At 43.5% G+C, this 26,470-nt stretch overlaps 1 protein-coding gene across 1 annotated transcript in view; it reads right to left on the bottom strand.

The window, feature by feature from the left end:
- Positions 1 to 26,470, bottom strand: part of adgb (androglobin) — a 332,059-nt gene that overhangs the window by 231,815 nt on the left and 73,774 nt on the right. Inside the window, exons 2-3 of the mRNA XM_072581648.1 lie at positions 25,973 to 26,088; positions 22,775 to 22,943 (exon numbers count right to left, since the gene is read on the bottom strand). Coding sequence (XP_072437749.1) covers positions 22,775 to 22,943; positions 25,973 to 26,088 — 285 coding nt within the window. The remainder of the gene's footprint in view (positions 1 to 22,774; positions 22,944 to 25,972; positions 26,089 to 26,470) is intronic.

Genomic DNA, 26,470 nt, shown 5'->3' with positions numbered 1-26,470 from the left:
TGGATATACCCATTTCAAATAGGTATGCTATTTTGGAAAATGTAGGGGGTGATGGATTCTCAGGGAAACGTAGCACAAACACCCAAGTTTCTGGTATTGAGACTGGTTCTAATGCAACGAGGGGTACGTCGGCTTCCAAGAGATCAATTGTGTTAGGGAATTCTGTAGTCAGAGGTACAGACAGATGTTTCTGTGGCCAGCAGAGAAAAAGCAGAATGGTGTGTTGTTTCCCTTGTGCCAGGATCAAGGATGTCTCAGAGAGGGTGCAGAATATTCTCACAGGGGAGAGGGACCAGCAGGAGGTCATTGTCCACATTGGAACCAGTGACATTGGAAAGGAAAAGGTTGAGACTCTGAAAGGAGATGACAGAGAGTTAGGCAGAAATTTAAAAAGGAGGTCCTCAAGGGTAGTAATATCTGGATTACTCCCAGTGTTATGAGCTAGTGAGGGCAGGAATAGGAGGATAGAGCAGATGAATGCATAGCTGAGGAGCTGGTGTATGGGAGAAGGATTCACATTTTTGGATCATTGGAATCTCTTTTGGGGTAGAAGTGACCTGTACAAGAAGGACGGATTGCACTTAAATTGGAAGGGGACTAATATACTGGCAGGGAAATTTGCTAGAACTGCTTGGGAGGATTTAAACTAGAAAAGTGGGGCAGTGGGACCCAGGGAGATAGTGAGGAAAGAGATCGATCTGAGACGGGCACAGCTGAAAACAGAAGTGAGTCAAATAGTCAGGGCAGGCAGGGACAAGGTAGGACTAATAAATTAAACTGCATTTGTTTCAATGCAAGGGGCCTAACAGGGAAGGCAGATGAACTCAGGGCATGGTTAGGAACATGGGACTGGAATATCATAGCAATTACGGAAACGTGGCTCAGGAATGGGCAGGACTGGCAGCTGAATGTTCCAGGATACAAATGCTACAGGAAGGATAGAAAGAGAGGCAAAAGAGGAAGGGGAATGGCATTTCTGATGAGGGATAGCATTACAGCTGTGCTAAGGGAGGATATTCCCGGAAATACATTCAGGGAAGTTATTTGAGTGGAACTGAGAAATAGGAAAGGGATGATCACCTTATTGGGATTGTATTATAGACCACCCAATAGTCAGAGGGAAATTGAGAAACTAACTTGTAAGGAGATCTCAGCTAGCTGTAAGAATAATAGGGTAGTTATGGTAGGGGATTTTAACTTTCCAAACATAGACTGGGACTGCCATTGTGTTAAATGTTTAGATGGAGAGGAATTTCTTAAGTGTGTACAAGACAATTTTCTGATTCAGTATGTGCATGTACCTACGAGAGAAGGTGCAAAACCTGAGCTACTCTTGGGCAATAAGGCAGGGCAGGTGACTGAGGGGTCAGTGGGGGAGCACTTTGGGGCCAGTGACCATAATTCTATTTGTTTTAAAATAGTGATGGAAAAGGATAGACCAGATCTAAAAGTTGAAGTTCTAAATTGGAGAAAGGCCAATTTTGACGGTATTAGGGAAGAACTTTCAAAAGCTGATTGGAGGCAGGTGTTCGCAGGTAAAGGGACGGCTGGAAAATGGTGAAGCCTTCAGAAATGAGATAATAAGAATCCAGAGAAAGTCTTGAAACGGTTAAAGGTGGATAAATCCCCAGGACCTGATCAGGTGTACCCGAGAACTCTGTGGGAAGCTAGAGAAGTGATTGCTGGGCCTCTTGCTGAGATATTTGTATCATCGATAGTCACAGGTGAGGTGCTGGAAGACTGGAGGTTGGCAAACGTGGTGCCACTGTTTAAGAAGGGCGGTAAAGACAAGCAAGGGAACTATAGACCAGTGAGCCTGACCTCGGTAGTGGGCAAGTCGTTGGAGGGAATCCTGAGGGACAGGATGTACATGTATTTGGAAAGACAAGGATTGATTCGGGATAGTCAACATGGCTTTGTGCGTGGGAAATCATATCTTACAAACTTGATTGAGTTTTTTGAAGAAGTAACAAAGAAGATTGATGACGGCAGAGCAGTAGATGTGATCGATATAGACTTCAGTAAGGCGTTCGACAAGGTTCCCCATGGTAGACTGATTAGCAAGGTTAGATCTCATGGAATACAGGGAGAACTAGCCATTTGGATACAGAACTGGCTCAAAAGTAGAATACAGAGGGTGGTGGTGGAGGGTTGTTTTTCAGACTGGAGGCCTGTGACCAGTGGAGTGCCACAAGGATCGGTGCTGGGCCCTCTACCTTTTGTCATTTACAGAAATGATTTGGATGTGAGCATAAGAGGTACAGTTAGTAAGTTTGCAGATGACACCAAAATTGGAGATGTAGTGGACAGCAAAGAGGGTTACCTCAGATTACAACAGAACCTGGACCAGATGGGCCAATGGGCTGAGAAGTGGCAGATGGAGTTTAATTCAGATAAATGCGAGGTGCTGCATTTTGGGAAAGCAAATTTTAGCAGGACTTATACACTTAATGGTAAGGTCCTAGGGAGTTTTGCTGAACAAAGAGACCTTGGAGTGCAGGTTCATAGCTCCTTGAAAGTGGAGTCGCAGGTAGATAGGATAGTGAAGAAGGCGTTTGGTATGCTTTTCTTTATTGGTCAGAGTATTGAGTACAGGAGTTGGGAGGTCATGTTGCACCTATACAGGACATTGGTTAGGCCACTGTTGGAATACTGCGTGCAATTCTGGTCTCCTTCCTATCGGAAAGATGTTGTGAAACTTGAAAGGGTTCAGAAAAGATTTACAAGGATGTTGCCAGAGTTGAAGGATCTGAGCTACAGGGAGAGGCTGAACGGGCTGGGGCTGTTTTCTCTGGAGCGTCGGAGGCTGAGGGGTGACCTTATAGAGGTTTACAAAATTATGAGGGGCGTGGATAGGATAAATAGACAAAGTCTTTTCCCTGGGGTCGGGGAGTCCAGAACTAGAGGGCATAGGTTTAGGGTGAGAGGGGAAAGATATAAAAGAGACCTAAGGGGCAACTTTTTCACGCAGAGGGTGGTACGTGTATGGAATGAGCTGCCAGAGGACGTGGTGGAGGCTGGTACAATTGCAACATTTAAGAGGCATTTGTATGGGTACATGAAAAGGAAGGGTTTGGAGGGATATGGGCCGGGCGCTGGCAGGTGGGACTAGATTGGGTTGGGATATCTGGTGGGCATGAACGGGTTGGACCGAAGGGTCTGTTTCCATGCTGTACATCTCTACATTCCTGAAGAAGGGCTTATGCCCGCAACGTCGATTCTCCTTCTCCTTGGATGCTGCCTGACCTGCTGTGCTTTTCCAGCAATACATTTTTCAGCTCTGATCTCCAGCATCTGCAGTCTTCACTTTCTCTCTGTCTCTTTGACTCTCCTGCTCCTGGAATACTGCCTGACCGGTTGTGCTTTTCCAGCACGTCACTTTTTGACTCATAACTCTAACCCAGAGAGGTTTCCCCCGATTCCCATTGACTCTAGATTTGCTCGGGTTTGATGCCACACTAAAATGCAAGCTTGTTGCCAAGGGCTGCCACTCTCACGTTATCTCTGAAATTCAGCTCTTTTGTCGATGTTTGAACCAATACTGTAATGAGGTCAGGAACTGACTGGCCCAGATGAAATCCATCTTGGCATTAGTGAGCAAGCTGTTGCTAAGCAGGTGCTGCTTGAATGCACTAGTGATGACATCTTCCATCACAATCCTGATGATCGAGAGTAGACTGATGTGGTAGAATGGCTGGCTTGGGTTTGTCCTTCTTTCTCATGTACAGGACATATCTGGCAATATTCCACATTGTCGAGTCGTTGCCAATGTTGTAGCTATACTGGAACAGCTTAGCTACAGCACATAGCTTTCAGTCCTGATGCCAGAATGTTGCCAGTGCCCATAGCCTTTGCAGTAGCAAATGCCTATAAATTAAATTGGCTGAAGTCTGGCATCTGTCATGCTGAGGAGCACTGGAGGAGGCCGAGATCCACTCGGCACTTCTTTCTAAAGATTGTTGAAAATGCTTCAGCTTTATGCACTGATTTGCTGGGCTCCTCCATCGTTGAGGTCAAGGATATTTGTGGAGTCTTATTCTCCAGTGAGTTGTTTAGTTGTCCACCATCATTCACAACTGGATGTGGCAGGACTGAAGATCTGATCTGTTGATTGCAAGATGACTGAATTCAATCTATCACTTTCTGCTTACGCTGTTTGACAAACAAGAAGTTCTGCTTGGGAGCTTCACCAGGATGACACTCCATTTTTAAGTATGCCGGTTCTGACACTCCCTTTTCCACTCTCCATTGAACTAAGGTTGATCCCCTGGCTTGATGGTAACGGCTGGGTGACATGTGTCATGCCACGAGGCTGCAGATTGTGCTGGAGTACAATTCTGCTGCTGTTGTTCGACCACCTTGAGTTGCGAGATCTGTTTGGTCTGTCCATTTAGTATTATGATGATGCCAAACAATATGATGGAGGGTATTTTCAGTGTCAAGGTGGGATTTTGTCTCCACAAGGAATGTGTGGTAGCCACTCTGAGAGTCATAGAGTCATACAGCATAGAAACAGACCCTTCAGCCCAACTCGTACATGTTGACCAGGTTTCCTAAACTGAACTAGTCCCCTTTGCCTGACTTTGGCCCATTCACCTTTAAATCTTTCCTATCCATGTACCTGTCCAAATGTCTTTTAAATGTAATAACTGAATCTGCTTATACCACTTCCTCTTGCAGCTCCTTCCATATATGAACCACGCTCTGCATGAAAAAGCTGCCCCTCAACTCCCTTTTAAATCTTTCCCTTCTCACCTTAAACCCATGTCCTCTTGTTTTGGCCTCCCCTACCCTGGGAAAGATTTTGGCTATTCACCTTATCTATGCCCCTTGTAATTTTATAAACCTCTAAAAGGTTATCCTGTAGCCTCCTATACTCCAGAGAGAAAAGTCCCAGCCTATCCAGCTTCTCCTTATAACACAAACCTACCAGTCTGTGTAACATCCTTGTAAATTATTTTTGTACCTTTTCCAGTTTAATAACATCCTTCTGAAAGCATGGGGACCAGAATTGCATGCAGTACTCCATATGTGGTCTTGTACAGCCATATATGACCTCCCAACTCCTGTACTCAATGCTCTCACTGATAAAGGCAAGTTGCCAAACACCTTTTCATCCACCCTGTCTAACTGTGACATGGAGTTGCCAGTGTTGGGACAAAGTTAAAAATTACACAACACCAGGTTATAATCCAACAGGTTTATTTGGAAGCACTAGCTTTCGGAGTGCTGCTCCTTCATCAGGTAGTTAGGAAGCTAGTGCTTCCAAAATAAACCTGTTGGACAATAACCTGGTATTGTATGATTTTTAATTCTGTCTAACTGTGATACCATTTTCAAGGACCTATATACCTGCATCGCTAGGTTTCTCTGTCTGACAACAATCCCCGGGACCCTACCATTAACTGAGTAAGCTCTACTCTGGCTTGTCTTATCAAAATGCTACACCTTGCATTTAGCTAACTTAAACTCTGTCTGCCATTCCTCTAGGTGAGTTGATCAAGATCCCATTGTACTCTTTGATAGCCTATTTCACTGTCCACTATAGTACCAGGCTTGGTGTCATCCACAAACTTACTAACCATGCCTCCTATAATCTTATCCAAATTATTTATATAAATGACAAACAACAGTGACAATAGACAATAGGTGCAGGAGTAGGCCATTCTGCCCTTCGAACCTGCACCACCATTCAATATGATCATGGCTGATCATCCTTAATCAGTATCCTGTTCCTGCCTTATCTCCACAACCCTTGATTCCACAATCCTTAAGAGCTCTATCCAACTCTTTCTTAAATGAATCCAGAGACTGGGCCTCCACTGCCCTCTGGGGCAGAGCATTCCACACAGCCACCACTCTCTGGGTGAAGAAGTTTCTCCTCATCTCTGTCCTAAATGGTCTACCCCGTATTTTTAAGCTGTGTCCTCTGGTTCAGCACTCACCCATCAGCGGAAACATGTTTCCTGCCTCCAGAGTGTCCAATCCTTTAATAATCTTCTATGTCTCAATCAGATCCCCTCTCAGTCTTCTAAACTCAAGGGTATACAAGCCCAGTCAGTCCAGTCTTTCAGTGTAAGGTTGTCCCGCCATTCCAGGAATTGACCTCGTGAACCTACGCTGCACTTCCTCAATAGCCAGAATGTCTTTCCTCAAATTTGGAGACCAGAACTGCACACAATACTCCAGGTATGGTCTCACCAGGGCCCTGTACAGCTGCAGAAGAACCTCTTTGCTTCTATACTCAATCCCTCTTGTTATGAAGGCCAGCATGCTATTAACCTTCTTCACTACCTGCTGTACCTGCATGCTTACCTTCATTGACTGGTGTACAAGAACACCCAGATCTCTTTGTACTGCCCCTTTACCTAAATTGATTCCATTTAGGTAGTAATCTGCCTTCCTGTTCTTGCCACCAAAGTGGATAACCATACATTTATCCACATTAAACTGCATCTGCCATGCATCTGACCACTCACCTAACCTGTCCAGGTCACCCTGTAGTCTCCTACATTTCACCCTGCCACCCAGCTTAGTATCATCAGCAAATTTGCTCATGTTATTACTAATACCATCTTCTATATCATTAATATATATTGTAAAAAGCTGCGGTCCCAGCACTGATCCCTGCGATACCCCACTGGTCACTGCTTGCCATTCCGAAATGGAGCCTTTATCACTACTCTTTGTTTCCTGTCAGCCAACCAACTTTCAATCCAAGTTAGTACTTTGCCCCCAATACCATGCGCCCTAATTTTGCTCACTAACCTCCTATGTGGGACTTTATCAAAAGCTTTCTGAAAGTCCAGGTACACTATATCTACTGGATCTCCCTCGTCCATCTTCAGAGTTACATCCTCAAAAAATTCCAGAAGATTAGTCAAGCATGATTTCCCCTTCATAAATGCATGCTGATTCTGACCTATCCTGTTACTACTATCCAGATGTGTCGTAATTTCATCCTTTATAATAGACTCCAGCATCTTTCTCACCACTGAGGTCAGACTAACTGGTCTATAATTTCCTGCTTTCTCTCTCCCACCTTTCTTAAAAAGTGGTACAACATTAGCCACCCTCCAATCCGCAGGAATGGATCCCAAATCTATCAAACTCTGGAATATAATCACCAACTCATCCACGATTCCTCAAGCCACCTCCTTCAGTACCCTGGGATATAGACCATCAGGCCCCGGGGACTTATCAATCTTCAGACCTAACAGTCTCTCCAACACCAATTCCTGGCAAATATAAATTCCCTTCAGTTCAGGTCCTTCAGCCACTGTTACCTCAGGGAGATTGCTTGTGTCTTCCCCAGTGAACTCAGATCTGAAGTACCAATTCAATTCTTCTACCATTTCTTTGTTCCCCGTAATATATTCCCCTGTTTCTGTCTTCAAGGGCCCAATTTTAATCTAAACCATTTTTTTGCCTTTCACATACCCAAAAAAGCTTTTACTATCCTCCTTTATATTTTTGGCCAGTTTACCTTCGTACCTCATTTTTTTCTCTGCGTATTTTCTTCTTAGTAATCCTCTGTTGTTCTTTAAAAGCTTCCCAGTCCTCCGTTTTCCCACTTATCTTTGATATGTTATACTTTTTCTCTTTTGACTTTATATGTTTCTTAACTTCCCTCATCAGCCACAGCCACCCATGCCTCCTCCTAGGATCTTTCTTCCTTTTTGGAATGAACTGATCCTGTATCTTCTGCATTATACACAGAAATATCTGCCATTGTTCCTCCACTGTCATCCCTGCTAAGGTATTGCACCATTGAACTTTGGCCAGCTCCTCCCTCATAGCTCCATAGTTCCCTTTATTCAACTGAAGTATTGTCACTTCCAATTGTACCCTCTCCCTCTCAAATTGCAGATTGAAGCTTATTGTATTATGGTCACTACTTCCCAATGGCTCCTTCACTTCAAGGTCCCTGATCAATTCTGGTTTGTTGCACAATACCAGATCCAGAATTGCCTTCTCCCTGGTAGGCTCCAGCACCAGCTGTTCTAAGAATCCATCTCGGAGGCACTCCACAAAGTCTCTTCTTGAGGTCCAATACCATCCTGATTCTCCCAGTGTCCCTGCATGTTGAAATCCCCCATAACAATTGTAGTAACATCTTTGCGACAGGCCAATTTCAGCTCCTTATTCAACTTACATTCGACATCCAGGCTACTGTTTGGGGGCCTGTAGATAACTTCCAAGAGGGTCTTTTTACCCTTAGAATTTCTCAGCTCTATCCATACTGACTCTACATCCCCTTATTCTAGGTCCCCCCACGCAAGGGACTGAATATCATCCCTTACCAACATGGCCACCCCACCCCCTCTGCCCGTCAGTCTCTCCTTACGATAACACATGTACCTTGAATATTCATTTCCCAGGCCCTGTCCACTTGAAGCCACGTCTCCGTTATCCCCACAACATCGTATCTGCCAATTTTCAAAAGAGCCTCAAGCTCATCCACCTTATTTCTAATGCTTTGTGCATTCATATATAGTATTTTTAATTTGTTACTGCCCTCACCTTTCCCATCAACTCCTATTTCACTCAACCTTACAGCATAATCCCTTTTTGAGTTTACTGCTTCATTGATACTATTGTCTTTCTTGACTTCCCTTGTTCTAACTTTCCCTTCAATTTCCTTCTTAAACATCCAGTTTGTCCCCTCCCTCCCGCTACTTAGTTTAAACGCAGCTGTGTTGCAGTAGCAAACCTGCCTGCCAGAATGCCGGTCCCTAACCTATTAAGGTGCAAACCGTTTCTCTTGTATAATTTATGCTTACCACAAAACATACCCCAGTGATCCAAGAATTTAAATCCTTGCTTCCTGCACCAGTTCCCCAGCCATATGTTCAAGTCCATTATCTCCCTGTTTCTGGCCTCACCAACCCGAGGAACTGGAAGCAAACCGGAGATAACCACCCTGGACGTCCTGCTTTTCAGCCTTCTTCCTAGTTCTCAGAAGTCCCGCTGTAGTATGTTCCTCCTCTTCTTTCCGACATCATTTGTGCCGACATATACCACCACCTCTGGTTCTTCACCTTCGTCCTTGAGGATTTCCTGCACTCTGTCTGTGATGTCTTTAATCCTGGCACCAGGAAGGCAACACACCATCCTTAAGTCCCGCCTGCTGCCACAAAAACCCCGGTCAGTTCCTCTCACTATGGAGTCCCCTATTACCATGGCTCTGTGCAATGTCCGACTCTTCCGCTCTGCCTCCACGCCAACTTTTGATTGACAGACCTAGCCACCTCGCGGACTGGCAGTGTCATCTATCTCAACTGTTTCCAAAAGATTCAACTTGTTCCTGACAGGTACTTCCCCTGGGGTCTCTTGCACCTGTCTCCTTTCTGCCTTCCTCATCGTTTGCTCTCTTCTGCTCTCTTCTGGTATGTTCGTTGTCATAACCTCGCTGAAGGTCTTGTCCAGATAGATCTCATTCTCTCGGATGAGCCTAAGGTCCTCGAGTTCTTTCATCAGCGCTGCAATATGCTCTGTCAGTAGCTGAACATGCACACACTTTCCACACTTATATGAGCCAGACACACCAGAGTCGTTGACCTCCCACATCAAGCACGTAGCACACTGAACCAGCTTGGCAGTCATGTCTTCACCCTCTTCAACCGTGGCGTAATCACTTCACTCAACCTCCTTGTCAAAGACTCCTGAGCTAAAGCCTCACTCTTCACTCCACAGGAACTTCCTTGGACCCTCTTTTTGGGGCAAGTTTGTGGACTTTTAATTTAGGTTGAGGAGGAGGGTGGGAGGGAGGCCCTACTTTGTCGGACCTGGGGTCTAGAACACACCCACTCAAATAACAATCACTTACCTTCCCAACCGGCTTTGTGCTCCGACTTCACTTCCTCCCAGCACCCGCCGTTTTCTGCTGCAAAAAGACCGTTGGCGTTGACGTAAGTTCTTAAATAACAATCACTTACCTTCCCGACCGGCTTTGCGCTCTGACTTCACTTCCGCCCAGCACCCGCCGTTTTCTGCTGCAAAAAAACCTAGCACCAATCCTTGCGGCACACTGCTGATCACAGGCTTCCAGTCTGAACATTAACCCTCTACCACCACCCTCTGCCTCCTACCATCAAGCCAATTTACATCCAACTGTCTACCTCTCCCTGGACCATAGAACATAGAACAATACAGCACAGAACAGGCCCTTCCGCCCTCGATGTTGTGCCAACCTGTTAACTAATCGAAGTCCATTCCCGACACTATCCCATCATCATCCATATGCTTATCCAAGAACTGTTTAAATGCCCCTAATGTGACTGAGTTAACTACATTGGCAGGTAGAGCATTTCATGCCCTTACCACTCTTGACTAAAGAAACTGTCTCTGACATCTGTTTTAAATCTATCACCCCTCCATTTGCAGCTATGCCACCTCGTACAAGCCAATGAAAAAGACTCTCACTCTCCACCCTATCTAATCTTGCATGTCTCTATTAAATCCCCCCTTAGCCTTCTTCTCTCCAATGAGAACAGACCCAAGTCCCTCAGCCTTTCCTCATAAGACCTTCTCTCCAGACCAGGCAACATCCTGGTAAATCTCCGCTGCACCATTTCCAATGCATCTTTCCTGTAATGGGGTGATCAGAACTTTACACAATATTCCAAGTGAGGCCGCACTAGTGTTTTGTACGGGTGCAGCATGACATCACGGCTCTGGAACTCAATCCCTCTCCCAATAAAACCTAAAACAGTGTATGCCTTCTTAACAGCACTATCAACCTGGGTGGCAACTTTCAGGGAGCTATGTACATGGACACCAAGATTCCTCTGCACACCCACACTACCAAGAATCTTTTCATTGACCAAGTATTCTGCCTTTCTGTTATTCTTCCCAAGAATCACCTCACATTTATCTGCATTGAACTCCCTCTGCCAACTCTCAGCCCAATTCTGCAGTTTATCCAAGCCCCCTGCAACCTGCAACATTCTTCCACACTGTCCACCACTCCACTGACTTTAGTGTCATCTGCAAACTTACTAACCCATCCACCTATGCCTGCGTCCAAGTTATTCATAAAAATGACAAACAGCAGTGGTCCCAAGACAGATCCTTGTGGCACACCACGAGTAACTGGACTCCAGGCTGAATATTTTCCATCAACCACCACTTGCTGCCTTCTTACAGAAAGCCATTTTCTAATCCAAACTGCTAAATCACCCTCAATCCCATGCCTCTGCATTGTCTTCAAAAGCCTACCATGTGGAACCTTATCAAAGGCTTTACTGAAGTCGATGTACACCACATCAACTGCCCTACCCTCATCCACATGCTTGGTAACCTTCTCAAAAAACTCAATGAGGTTTGTGAGACATGACTTGCCCTTGACAAAACCATATTGACTATCTCCAATCAAATTATTGCTTGCCAGATGATTATAAATCCTATCTCTTATAATCCTTTCTAAAACTTTTCCTAAAACAGACATAAAGTTCACTGGTCTATAATTACCTGGGTTATTTCTACTCTCTTCTTGAACAAGGGTACGGCATTTGCAAACCTCCAGTCCTCTGGTACTAAACCTGCAGATAATGATGACTCAAAAATCAAGGTCAAAGGCTCTGCCATCTCCCCTCTAGCTTCCCAGAGAATCCTTGGATAAATCCCATCTGGCCCAGGGACTTAGCTGCTTTCACACCTTCTAGAATTGATAAAACCTCCTCCTTACTAGCCTCAATCCTTTCTAGTAGCCTGTATCTCAGTCTTCTCCTCTACAACATTCTCCTTTTCCCGAGTGAAAACAGATGAGAAATATTCGTTTAGCACCTCTCCGTTCTCTACACGGTATACCACAAGTTCCCACTTCTGTCTTTGACTGGCCCAATTGCTACCCTAGTCATCCTTTTATTCCTCACATACCTATAGAAAGCTTTAGGGTTCTCCTTTAGTCTACCTGCTAAAGACTGCTCAAGTCCTCTCTTTTCTCTTCTTAACTCTCTCTTTAAATCCCTCCTAGCTAATCTGTCAACTCTTCATTGCCTCATCTGAACCATCTCATCTCAACATCACATATGCCTCCCCCTCCGCTTAACAAGAGATACAATTTCTTTAGTAAATCACGGTTCCTTACCTTATCACTTCCTCCCTGCCTGACAGGGATATACCTATCAAGGACACGCAATATCTGTTCCTTAAACCAGCTCCACATTTCAATTGTCCCCATCTCCTGCATTTTGGTACCCCATTCCATGCCTCCTAAGTCTTGCCTATCGCATTATAATTGCCTTTTCCTCATCTATAACTCTTACCCTGTGGCATATACCCATCCCTTTCCATCACTAAACTAAACCTAACTGAATTATGGTCACTCTCTGCAAAGTGCTCGCCTACCACTAAATCAAACACCTGGCCTGGTTCATTACCAAGTACTAAATTCAGTATGGCCTCACCTCTTGTCGGCCCTTTGACATAATGCATCAGGAACCCTCCTGCACACATTGGAGAAAAACTGATCCATCCGACATACTGGAGTTATAGCATTTCCTGTCAATGCTGGGGAAGTTAAAGTTCCCCATAATGACCACTGACTGTTTTCTCCCCCTTCTCACAGTTACCCAGCTTTCTTTGTCCATAGGAATAACAACTTCCCTGTAACTGTTATCTATCACAGACTCTGCTTCTCAAATGATTCAAAGTTCATCCAGCTCCTGCTCCAGTTCCCTAACGCGGTCTTGGAGGAGGAAGAGTTGGGTGCAATTACTGCAGATGTTCTTAGATGGGACCCTAATGGTGTCCCTCACCTCAAACATCATGCAGGAGGAACATTTCTCTCCTTGCACTGCGGTCCCTGCTAGTCCCCTTATCAGAAAGTAAAAACAGAAGAGAAGCTTACCTGATGCGTCACTGGTGTTTATGGTTAGAGGAGGTGGATGGGTGGGAGGCCCTGCAAGGGTAGGGTCTTGGTTTAGAAAACACCCACTTATATAGCTGAGTGGACAAAAGTACCTCCTTTCTCAGAAACCTCTGCTATCTGATGTCAGATGTAAAGAATTAAATTAGTGACTCACCTTTCCCGGCAGGCTCCTGGTCGAAGCTCCCGTTCCTCCTGCTGCTGAAAACAGAAATGATCCCATGTGATCCAATCTTACTAACCAGTATACCATGCGGAAGCTTATCAAAGGCCTTGCTCAAGTCCATGCTAACTACCCCGAATGCATATAGATTATGTCTCTCAGAATCCTCTCCAATAACTTATCCACTACTGGCGGTCTGCAGTTCCCTGGCTTTTCCATGCAGCCTTTATTAAATAAGGGCACAACAGGAGCCACCCTCCAGTCTTCTGGCACCTAACCAGTGGTCACGCTAATACAAATATTTCCGCTAGGTGCCCTGCAATTTCTTCCTTAACTTCCCACAATGTCCTGGGATACATTTTTGATCGGGTCCGAGGTATTTATATACCTTAATGCATTTTAAGATCACCAGCACCTCCTCTTCTGTAATGTGCATTGTTTTTCAAGACATCAGTATTTACTTCCAAGTTCTCTAGCTCCCATTTCTTTCTCCATGTTGAATACTGACGCAAAATACTCTTTTCGGATCTCATCCAGCTTGTGTGGTTCCATGCACAGACATACATTCTTACCAATAATGCAATGGACAGATGCACCTGCAGCAGGCAGATTGGTAAGGATCAGGTCAAGAATGTTATTTCCTCAGTTTTGAAGCAGAGTAACTGGACTTAAAATATTAACTCTGCTCGCTCTCCACAGTTGCTGCCACTTGTGCTGAGTTTCTCCAGCAATTTCTATTTTTGATTCACATTTTTCCTTCTTGTTGGTTCCCTCAGTCTTGCAACTATGTCCTACAGGTCCTGACTACTTGATCAGTAGTGCTTCTGCCAAGCCACTCAGTGGTGGACATTGAAATACCCCACCCAGAATACATTCTGTAATCTTGCCATCCTCAGCGCTCCCTTCAAGTGTTATTCAACGTGGAGGAGAACAAATTCATCAGCTGAGGGAGAACGGTTCATAGTAATCAGCGGGAACTTTTTTCACCCATGTTTAACCGGATACCATTAGACTTCATGGGTTTTGAAGTCCATGTTGAGGACTCCAAGAACAACTCCCTCTCGACTGTATACCACTGTGCCACCAGCTCTTCTGTGCCTGTCCTGCTGTGGGACAGGACATATCCAAGTATGGTCATGATGATGTCTTCAACAATGTCTGTTGAGTATGATTCCATGATTACGACTATGTCAGGCTGTTGCTTGACTAGTCTGTGAAACAGCTGTCCCAGTTTTGGCAGTAGCCCCCAGACGTTAGTAAGGAGGATTTTGCAGGGTCGACAGAGCTGCTTCTGCCGTTGTCTTTTCCAGTACTGAGGCTGATGCTAAATGGTCTCTCTGGTTTCATTTTTTTAAAAACTCTATCAAGATTGATGCAACCGGGTGGCATTTCAGAGGGTAGTTGAGAATCAACCATATTGCTGTGGATATGAAATCACATGTAGACCAGAAAAAGTGAGGATGGTAGATTTCCTTCCATAAATGGGCTTTTGCCAACAATTGGCAGTGGTTTCATAGTCATCATTAGGCACTTAATTCCAGATATTTATGGAATTCAAATTCCACCATCTGACATTACTGGATTTGAATCCGGATCCCTAGAACATTGGCTGAGTTTCTGGATTAATAGTCCAGCAATATTCCCTTAGGCCATTGTCTCCCACAGAAGAGATCGATCAAGTCAGATTTGGTACCTAGTTTCATAAATCACTCAACCAGATTTTCAGACTGAGAGGAGGCAGGAGGAAAGGGGGGCAAGATTATGTAAATGTTTATAATTGGAAAGAAATGGATGATTCAACTGTACTGGTGGGTTCAGAAAGTGGAAGTGATCTCAATGTAGCTTACTCGTTGCGAGTAAATTTAATAATGCTTTTGAAATGAGGAACCTTCTGATCCTCTTTCTTTCTAACAGAAATACATATTCTAAACATAGTAAAATGAAAATCACAAGCGGGTTTAGAACTTTACTTTTCACACCTGAAAACAGCATGTGATTTTGTGAAATCAAAAGAACTACAGATGCTCTAAGTCAGAAACAGAAACAAAGGTTGCTGGAAAAGCTCAGCAGGCCTGGCAGCATCTGTGAAGAGAAATCAAAATTAATGTTTCGGGTGCAGTGACTCTTCCTCAGAACTGATAGGTAGCTCGGATAATGTCAGTTTATATACAAAAGATAGGGTGGGGGAGGGGAAAGTTAACAATTGATAGGAATAGAGCTCAAAGAGAGAAAACAGTTGGACAGACAAAGGAATCAATAACGATTTGGCTGTGAGGGCGAATAGCTGTTAATGGAGACTGTTAGTAGCTAACAATAGGCATCATATTATGGCAGACTTTGTGATAACAAGGCCTGGCGTGTGTGTCAATGTGACATTGGTCACTGAATTTCTCTCCCAGCTTCACCCAATCCAACCTATCTCCCTCCAAACTGACTGCACTTTGTGTGCTTAAATTCAACTCTGACTTTGTTATTAAGCCTGCGGATATAGGTGGTGCTGTTGTAGTCTGGCATATTTACCTCTAGCTCTCAGATACCTCCTCTGGATCATGGCCCCACCATGGCACACCAGGCCACTGCATCAATGATAGTCACTGACCTCATTCCATCTGGCAATCTCCCACCAACTGCCTCCAAGCTGATAGTCCTCTAGCCCCACATAGCTCACTTCTACCTCCTTCTGAAAAATCCACAAACAGGACTGCCCAGGCAGACCCATTGTTTCAGCTGCTCCTGCCCCACAGAACTCATCTCTTTATCCCTTGACTCAATCTTTTCTCCCCTGGTCCACTGCCTGCCCATATATATTCGTGATTCCTCTGACACTTTACGCCCGTTTTGAAATTTCCAGTTTGCAGGCTCCAACTGCCTTCTCTTTATCGTGGGCATGCAATCCCTCCGGACTCAATACCGAGTTCAATAATTTTAGGGCCTGAACTCCTTCATGTCTTAGCCCCCTACCACACACACACACACACACACACACCAGATCTTGCTATCACATAGTCTGCCATTACACACTATCTATTGTTTGCCACTAACAGTCTCCATTAACAGTTATTCATCCTCCCAGCCAGATTGTTATCGACTCCTTTGTCTGTTCAAATGTTTTTCTCTCACTTTGGGCTCTAACCCTACCAATCGTTTACTCCTTATCTCCTCACCCAACTTGTCTTCTGCACATAAATCAACATTTTCCTAGCTACCATCAGTTCTCAGATGGACCACTGGACCCAAAACATTAATTTTAATTTCTCTTCACAGATGCTGCCAGACCTGCTGAGCTTTTCCAGCAACCTCTGTTTCTGTATGTGATTCTTTGGTATTGCAGTTATCTCTTTTTTGGAAAACACTGATTCGTCCTCATCACAGTTAAATGTTGTATCCTTTCTGAATTAACTACTTCCTGAGATTTTAATGAATCACAATAATGCTGCGTATGTACTGACTGATAAAATGACATCTTGAAACGTGATTTTTGATAGTCGCCATGCAACAAAACCATTCTCGAGATAATCTAATCCATTGGCAAAATGATGGCCTTGGGGTTTAATTGCTAAACTAATGCAGAGACCCGGGTTCAAATTCCACCACCTGCCATGGTGGCAAAATTCAATTAAAAGTTCTGAAATTGAAAGTCTGATGGTGACTGTGAAACTGCTGTCAATTGTAGAGAAAACTCAGCTGGTTCACTGGTGTCCTTATGTGAAGGCCTGACCCACAAGTGACTCTAGACTTACAGCAATGTGGTTGACTCTTAATTAAGGATGGTCAAAATATACCAGTCTATCAGTCATGCTCACATCCCATGACTAATGTTCTTGAAATTAAAATGATCTTTCGCAAATCTTCAAAGACATGGACCCAGATTGTTGTAACTGACAGGTAGCTCAAGTTCAGAAATTTCCAACCTTGCTGTTCCCATCTGAGTGGAAAGGTTCACAAAAATGGTGTAATTTTTGCTTTGGGAGAAAGTGAGGGCAGATGCAGGATAAAGTTGGGCCAGCCATACTTGAAAGCAAAACAGGGGCAGTTACATTAATGATCAAGAATTTGTATGGCCTGACTAAAAGACTGCCTCAGTACTCTGGTACTTCTTCCCAGTTGTTTGGTTGCATTTTAAGCACTCTAACACTTACTGCTCCAGTTCTCCCACACAACTTCTCATGCAAATTCAGTGTCAATTCATGCATCCCAATGACACCCACATGCTGCGAATTCACTGGGCCTTCCATGTTAATTCGCCAGAACCAATGAACCTTACAGTAAAAATGGTAATTGTGAAACTGTTTAGAAAACAAAAACATTCATTCATAATCTTCAGAAAAAAATTATGTTCTTATGATGCTGTAAAAGTGTCCATCAAACAAACCTTTAAGATAGCAATAATAAAAGTTGTAGCCACCTCACACCACCTAATGTTTTGTAAACAGTCATTGACAATAGAAATCACAGAAACATAACTTATTTGAATCACATAAAGATGTCAATCAAACAAAGTCAAGTGCTCTCTGTAGTTGTGGAAACAGGTCTCTGATAGAGTTATTCCTTTTAGAAATCATGCGTGCATCCTTAATCAGTGAATGAGTAGAATGGCAAAAATGAGAATGGGACTACAAATCCCATGCCCACTTTAGCTGACCCCCAGCCCCACATCCTACCTGTATTGTCACAGACAGAGGCATGAAAATCTGGGTCAATAATTGACTTTAATTTTGCAAATTTTAGAAACTATATCACTTGGAATTTATAGATTTTTCATCTCCATATCTGCTTCAATGAATTTGTTCTATAGTTTTAATCTCTAGCATGTTGTCATATACTTGGGGAAGGCAGTGGCATAGTCATAATTTCACTGGTCTATTAATCCACAAGATTTTAGGGACAAGACTTCAGATCTTGTCATAGCAGGCAGTGAATCTGGCCAGAAATGCCCACATTACATGAACAAATAAAAAAAAAGTCTTTTGTTTGGGCAAGAGAATGTTGGTATCATATATATAAAATTTAATGAAGTTATTTATTATGATCAGAATTAATTCCTTGACCAAAACTAATTTCATTTAAAAGAGCACAAAGCAACAAAATTTCGAATCCGTACTCAAAGATTTTCTTTAACAAATACATTATTTAAATAACTATTCTCAGATGTGACTTTCACAAATAACATTTATTGTCCCTCCTTAGCTACATTTTAACAGATGATCATAAGCCGCCTTCTTCAACTGCTTCACTTTGTGTGGTAAAGTTACTCAAAACATGATACACTCAGTGCTGTCAGGGAAAGAAGTTCAGCATTTTGACACAGTAACAATGAAACTATGGAAATATGCAATCAAGTCAGAATGATATTTCATTTGGCCTTCGTACTGTTCCGATGCACAAATCTTTGTCCAGTTTGAGAGGTGAAATTGATGAAGCCTAAATGAGTCATTGCCTCAACTGAACATGCCTCTACCACATTTTCAGGCAATGCATTCCATACCCTAACTACTTACTGAGTGAAAAAGGTTTTTGCATATTATTTGCACCATTTCTAGGTAATGATTCCAGCCCTCAAATGTTCATGGAGATAGTCTGCTAATTCCCTGTAGAGTGGATAGAGTGGCCAAATGGTAGCCATGGTGGTCGGAATGGAGGCAGGATTGAGTAAGTGGCACTTGATTTGAACACATTACTGGACAGTCACTTTACTAAATGAATTAAAGTAGAAGTGATTCGAGAGGAAAGGCAGAGGGATGGCACCAGGCATAGAGCTAACACACACCTTGAGGAAGTAAGGGTGACAAAGAAGGGCCTCCTTTCAGAGGATAGCAGGAGAAGGTGACCGTCCCACCCAAGCTTGTCTGGCTAGAGGTTGATGAGATCACAAACCGAGGCAAGAGCGAGGCCATACTCTTCGGGAACTGGGCCGACCAATCCTCGATCCCCTTCACCGTCAGGACCGACCACCTGAAGGTGCTGGGTATTTGGTTCGGGGGGGGCTGGGGCATGCGTCAAGTCTTGGGAGGCAGAAACTGGGCAGATGGAAGCTACGGTCACTCTCCATCGCGGGAAAAAACCTGGTCATCAGGTGTGAGGCACTGTCATTGCTATTATACGTGGCACAGGTCTGGCCTATTCCCAGAACCTGTGCCGCTGCAGTCACCCGGGCCATCTTCCAGTTTACATGGAGGTCAAAGATGGACCGGGTCCAAAGGGACTCGATGTACAAAGATCTGGGCAACGGGGGAAAAAATACACCCAATGCCACCCTCACCCTGATGGCCACCTTTGTGTGTGGCTGTATCAAGCTGTGTGTGGATCCCTGGTACGCAAACACCAAGTGTCACTACGTACTGAGGTTCTACCTGTCCCCGGTGTTGCGAAGGATGGGCCTGGCCTCGCTGCCGTGGAACGCTCCGAGTAGTTGGACCGTTCCGTATCACCTGTCCTTCGTGGAGAGGTTTATGAAGAAAAACACCCTTGACCACAAGTCCATCAGGAAGTGGTCAGCATGTAGTGTCCTTGAGACCTTTCGGGAAAAGGAGAGGGCGGATCCTATCGAGCGGTTCCCTGAGCAGACTGTCAAAGCCATTTGGCAGAATGCCTCATCACCAGAACTTTCCAACAAGCACCAAGATATGGCTTGGCTGGTGGTGAGAAGGGCTCTGCCTGTGAGATCCTTTATGCACGCCCGGAATCTCAGCCGCACCGCACGCTGTCCTCGAAGCGGCTGCGGAGGGGATGAGACTGTCACACATCTCCTTCTGGAATGTGCCTACGCAGAAGAAGTCTGGAGAGGAATGCAGTGGTGTTTGTCGAGGTTCGTCCCGAGCAGCGCCGTGACATGGGACTCCGTGTTCTACGGCCTGTTCCCCGGGACGCACACCAAGACGAACATCAACTGTGCCTGGAGGATCATCAACTCAGTGAAGGACACTCTCTGGGTGATCCGAAACCTGTTGATCTTCCAGCTGAAGGAGTTGACCCCGACTGAGTGTTGCAGACTGGCACATTCCAAGGTCCAGGACTACATCTTGAGGGACGCACTGAAGCGTGGGGCAGCTGCCGCCAAGGCGCGGTGGGGAAAGACCACCGTGTAACATCTGCCTGCCTAAAGAAGAACAGGGGGCCCGCGCAGTCATTTGGGCTCTGCTGACACCTCCGCTAAAAATGTAATTGTACAGACCTATAAATAGGAATGATTACTCTGTTTTCGGTATGCAAACAAATGGAATGTTTACATATGTATGGCATGTCCAATTGTACAGACCATTAAAGTATTTTATGAATAAAGTATATTTTTGAAATAAAAAAAAGCAGACAAATGTGGTGAGGAGGGACTTGGGTCAGAGCAGAAAAAGATACATTTCCTTTACTTTTCTCGTGAAGTGAATGCTATGTCTGACTCTTAAGCCAGGCCCCTCGGAACTCAATCACTGCAGGCACACCATATGCAGAGCTCAAGGATGGAAGTTGCTCCTGAACATGAAGGAACTTGTGCTCAGGTTAACTACTGCTCCCCGAAACATCGACTTCTCCATCTCCTGATGCTGCCTGGCTTGCTGTGTTCTTCCAACCTCCTGCCAGTCTACCTTTAAGACTCAGAGCCAATGCAATATTTAGAATATGTCAAAGCTGATATGTCAATTAGCCAATAGCATTGGTAATAGGGATGGGGGGTGCCTTATCTCTTATCCTTGGAAGAAAAGGTAATGGTGCTGATGGGGAAGAAGTGTCACATTTGATATTTGCATGGATTAGGGAGCTATGGAAATTTCCAGCCCCTCACCCTGCTCCTGCCAAGACGGGAATTCTGGATGGAAAAATTGGATAGATTTTGCAGTCTTAAAAGTAGGCAGATTGAGAGCACTTCATCCTATCTGGCATCATATTAAAACTGCATTTAGAAGTTTCATGCTAGTTTTCGTTTCTTTGTGTCCCAGAGGTTCTGAAATGAAGTTGAATGGACAGATCCTGGCAGCACCAAGGCAACCACCAGAAGCAGAGACACCTGAGCAAGAACTGTCATATTTTACAAGGGGACCCTTCCTAAAGTCTACACCATGCTATGGAGAGTTCAGCAGGCCTCTACGATGTCTGAGATGTGTAGGAGTGTGCTGTAGGGTACTGGCACTCAGTGGGTGCATTACTGAACCAAGTAGAAGCAATCACTGATGCCCTGACCTTGAGGTTATCTTGCAGAAGTGAAACTCACTGCTCTATGTGCCTGTGAGACCTGTGCTTGGAATTGCAGATTGTACCCAGCTTTCGCCAAGTAGGGCTAGAGTGACCTGGGAGATGCAGTAGTGCTCACCTCTCAGTCACCTCTATGAAATCCCTTTCACTCACAAAATTGTGTTTTGCTTCTTAAAGATGGGAACACCACCTAGCAATGGTAGGAAGAACATTTCCAAAAAATCAACAACCATGAACCTGGTTGATTCACAGTGCCAGCTGATATTGTCCAGGCTATATCCAACTCCCTTTGGTAAGAAGTCATTGGGGTCATGCAACAAGCAATCAATCAATGAAAAACAACAAAGTCTTGGCTCTAATGGTACAGTCTTCAAAGATGATAGACATTTGCTCACATCAGGATTTCATGCACTCATCTTACAGATTTGAAAGGATAAAGATCTTCCTCACATCAACTTCAGGAATGCAACAATTATAATTACCTTTACGAAGGGAAATAAATCATTGTGTGGTAACCATCAAGGTATTTAACTCTTGTCAATCACAAAGAAAACCTTAACACACAATCTCCTCAACACAAACATCCTGCGGCACAGGAAGTCAACCCAGAGACACAATATGGCTTTCAACTCACCAGAGAAGCCTCAACACAGTCTTTCTTGACAGACAAGAAGACTGATAACAATAACAGGAACTCTTGACTACCTTCAATGACCCGACCAAAGTATTTGATTCAGTGATTAAGTATTTCACTCACACGAGGTTCCGTGGATTGCATTACAAAAGTCCAAGACGCTTCATCTCAATTCTGCAATTGGTAAGTAATAAAAACACTGCAACTGTCTTGGTTGGGAGCTCTAAAACAATACCTTCAAAATCTACACAGGGGTCAAAGAAAGCTGTGTGAAAACCCTTTATCATTTACAATCTACCTGACAGTGGCAATTTACCTCAAAGATCAACTGCCCTTTGGTGACAGTATTAATTCAACTCTTAAATGGTTAACATTTCAGAGGAAGACAAAGGAAATGCTCCAATAGCATCCTGAAGCTCCCCTATAGGCCTGACAACATTGATAATGACTGGGTGGATGGAGCTTGTTACCAATCATTCAAAATAGCAAAAACGTATCCATCAATTTGCAAGATGCTTTGAGTCATGTCTTGATGATGAGGGACAGCAGTGGCAGAGTGAGAATGAAAAGGGAGAAAATCCTGCACTCCAGATCCCATCACCATTGACACCAAATGCCCAAAGATCACTGGGTTGAAAATCAGTTTGCTCGAGCACATGAAGATCCATGGCAAAAGATCTACCTTGAGTAGGCTTCATTCTTGAATCAAGGAAAAGCCTGCAGCAACAAATGGGTTGACTATTAGAAGTTTCAAAATGGACATGTTCAATTGCTGACATGCCAAAATCACCTATATCTAAGGATAACTAATGAGCTGTATCTGGGTATACAACACTTGTAATAAGAGTCAGATGTTAAAAGATCAGTAAAAGGCAAATCATGAATTTTTTTTAACAAAACATACTGGTGTAATTGATTAACTGACCAGACTTGGACTTTTTACAGCTTTGTCCTTTTCTTTAATTGGTTTGACTAAGTCCCATTTCTCAGCATTCACATCCGCTTCATTCCACTCCGGCCAGAGAGGATATCGACTTTTTCTGGATTCAGTAATTCCTCCTGTACCTCCACAGCTCAGAACAAATGAAGTAGTACTGAAGAAAAACAAGAGATGACCACAGGTCAAGATGGATGACGTTAAACTCATAACTTCACAGGTACTTCCGGAAAATCAACCTCAATAAATACAGTCAGTTATTAAGAAGAGGAACAAATGCTGCAGACATAAACATTCATGAAATAAACGACTACTCGGGTTCTTAAAGAACACTGTATGAATTTTAATAGTCAATTTTTTTATGCTTGTTGTAAGATAAAGTGTTATAGATGTAACAGTTCAAGTAAGTTTTTGAGAAGGTAATTTGTGAGTCCCTCTCCTTATTTCTTTCTGCAATTTAAATCAGTTGCAGTAGAGATACCTGCCCAGATAAACACAAATGCCAAAATCTCACAGGTTGTTGAAACCATAGAATGCCTTATCATGTCTCAATTTAAGTCTTTCAGCCATCAAATGTACCCATTAGTTCAGTGATGACAAGGGTGCCTTGGACTGAATCCTCTATATTATTTCTGCTGTACTATGCTTCCCTTCCTAGCTGGAAAATGGCATTTTAACACCCCTTTATAAGAAGAGAAGGAGGCAGAAGACAGGAAATTAGAGGCTGGTTAGCCTGACCTTGGTCTTTGGTACGATTTTAGAGTATATTATTAAAGATTAGATGGCGATACTTGGAAGTGCAATGGTAAAATAGGGCTAAGTCAGGCACAGCTTAATCAAGGTGAGGTCATGCCTGACAAATGTTAAAATCCTTTGAGGAGGTAATGAGCAAGTCAGACAAAGGAGAGCCAGTGGGTGTGAGCTATTTAGATTTCCAGAAGGCCTATGACAAGGGGCCACACAGGAAGCTGCTAAATAAGAGCCTTGGTGCTAAGACTAAGGTACTGGCATAGATACAGGATTGGCTGATTGGCAGAAAGTAGACAGTGGGCATAAAGGGGTCTTTTTCAGAATGGGAGCCGGTGATTGGTGAAGTTCTGCAAGGATCCAAGTTGGGATCACAACTATTCAAGTTATACATTAATGATCTGGATGAAGGAACTGAGGACATTGTTGCTAAGTTTGCAAAAGACAGAAAGATAGATGGACGGGCATAGTAATAGAAGTTGAGAGGCTGCAGAAGGTCGTGGACAGGCTGAGAGAACGGGCAAAGAAGTGGCAGATGGAATACAGTGTGTGAAAGTGTGAGGTAATGCTCTTTGGTCAACAGAATAAAGGCATAGACTATTTTCTAAACATGAGAAAGCTTTGGAAATCTGAAGCACAAAGGGACTTTGGAGTCCTTGTTCATGTTTCTCGTAAGGTTAACAATAAGGTTCAATTGGCAATTAGGAGGGCACATGCAATTTTAGCATTCAAAAGGGCTAGAATACAAGAACAGAAATATACTGCTGAGGCTGTATAAGGCTCTGGTCAGATCGTATTTGAGTATTGTGAGCATTTTTAGACCCTGTATCTGAGGAAGGATGCACTGGCTTTGGAAGGGTCTGGATGAGGTTTACAAGAATTATCCTGGGGATGAAGACCTTGCCAAATGAGGAGTGGTTAAGGACTCTTGGTCTGTGCTTAATGGAGTTTAGAATGATGGGAGGGGATCGGAATAAAACTTGAGAATATTGAGAGGCTTGGATAAAGTGGAAACAAAGATGTTTCAATCAGTAGGAGGGACTAGGAACTGAGGGCACAGCCTCAGAGTGAAGAGATTACCTTTAAGAACTGAGATAAGGAGGAATTTCTTCAGTCAAAAGGTAGTTAATCTGTAGGACTCATTGCCACAGAGGGTTGTGGAGTTCAAAAGTTTGGATGTATTTAAGACAGAAATAGACAGATTCTTAATTGGTAAGAGGATCAAGGGTTACAGGGAGAAGGGAGGAGATTGGGATTGAGAAACATATCGATCATAATCGAATAGCAGAGCAGACTCCCTGGGCCGAATGGCCTAATTCTGGTCCTATCTTTTACGGTCTAAGTTACAAACCTAGAATATCTTCAAAACATTATGAAACAAAGGAGAGTAGATTGTTCCTGAGTGGGTTTATTCATAACAGTATCAGATTGAGTCCCATCTTCAAACTGGGACCCTTAGGAGATTCCCTCAGTAAAATGCTCAATGAATCTGATGGCACTCAGGGAAACTATGACACGTGAACAAGAAGGATAAACCTTTCCACCAATCCTCAGTCAACTTCCTTGGTGTGAGCCTTTGCTCCTTATCTATTAGTAGCTGCAACCATCTTGTGTTTACTTTCAGGTGGATGGAAAAGATCCTGTAGAACCATTTCGAGGAAGATTTCGAGGAACCATTTCAAAGAACCATTTCTGCAAACATCATAAAGCAGATCACCGGGCATTATCACACTGCTGTTTTTGGAAGCTTGCTAAGCATTAATTAACATTCTAATAGTGAATACATATCAAAAGAACTTCATTTTAGAACATGTTGGGACATTCTGAGATTGTGCAAGACACAATATACTTGCAATCTTTGATTAAAATGTTCACAATCCTACAGCCAGCCAGCCAGCCAGGATTCCTCTGGCTCTTTGATTCTGACCTCTTGCTCATCTCACCCTCCCTTTACCCCACCATGGCGAGTGTGCTTTCTGCCAAATAGGCCCTAAATGAGAAAATCCCCTTATGTCTCTTCCTCTCCACCGATAAGATGCACCTTGAAGCCAACTCTTTGGCTAAGGATTTAGTCACTCTTGCTTAGGTTGTTTGGAACTCAATGTCAATTTTAATCTGGTTATGCTTCTGTGAAGTGCCATGAGATGTTTTACAACATTAAAGCAGTTACATAAATGTAAGGTGTTGCTGAAATAGATGAGCTGTTGATCAAAAGGAATAATTAAAAACTTGACAGTTAAAATTTATCAGGGTTTCCAACTCTTATGCATATAGGATCCATGTGCATTGACTTCCGACTGAGAATAAAATTATCCTTTTAGGTATTTGATCCTTAAGTTATATTAATTTCTTGAAGAACATAAATACCTTATACCACTTAAAACTCCAATTGTGTTATCCTCTCTGCATAGCTCAAAATATCATGAGCAAAATTCTCACAGTAGTTCAGTCTGCAGTTGTACAGCTACACAAACAGCAATAATTTGATGAATCAGGTACAAGTCACCACAGAAACTGGTGACACTGCCCCATTGATACTTGGGGCAGTTGACAAGCTGTCATGCAAAGGGAACAAAACAGCTTAAAATAATCACTCATTTTCTGCATAAATATAAGAGTTAATTGTAATTATCTACTCATGCACATACCAATTAATACAATCACCTCTACCCACATACATCCTCCCAACCATCTGCATTCCCTCAGATACGGTACTCATTACACAAATTTGTGGTTGTATTTCATGCCATGTATCACAAACTCAAAATGCCTTGCACCATATGGGTTATTTTTCTTGACAGAACTAGGACTTGCTCTTTATTTTCATTAAAACCAGTTACCAAATGGGAGAACACCAAACTTGAAATATTTTACATTTGTTAAATATCTCTTGCTGTGATCTATCATACTTGTACAGTTGATTCCTGATGAAGGGTT

The sequence above is a fragment of the Chiloscyllium punctatum genome, chromosome 11 (genome assembly GCF_047496795.1).
Source record: "Chiloscyllium punctatum isolate Juve2018m chromosome 11, sChiPun1.3, whole genome shotgun sequence".
Lineage (NCBI taxonomy): Eukaryota > Metazoa > Chordata > Chondrichthyes > Orectolobiformes > Hemiscylliidae > Chiloscyllium > Chiloscyllium punctatum.
Note: the sequence above shows the minus strand (reverse complement) of the source record. Positions and strands in the feature narration are given on the sequence as shown.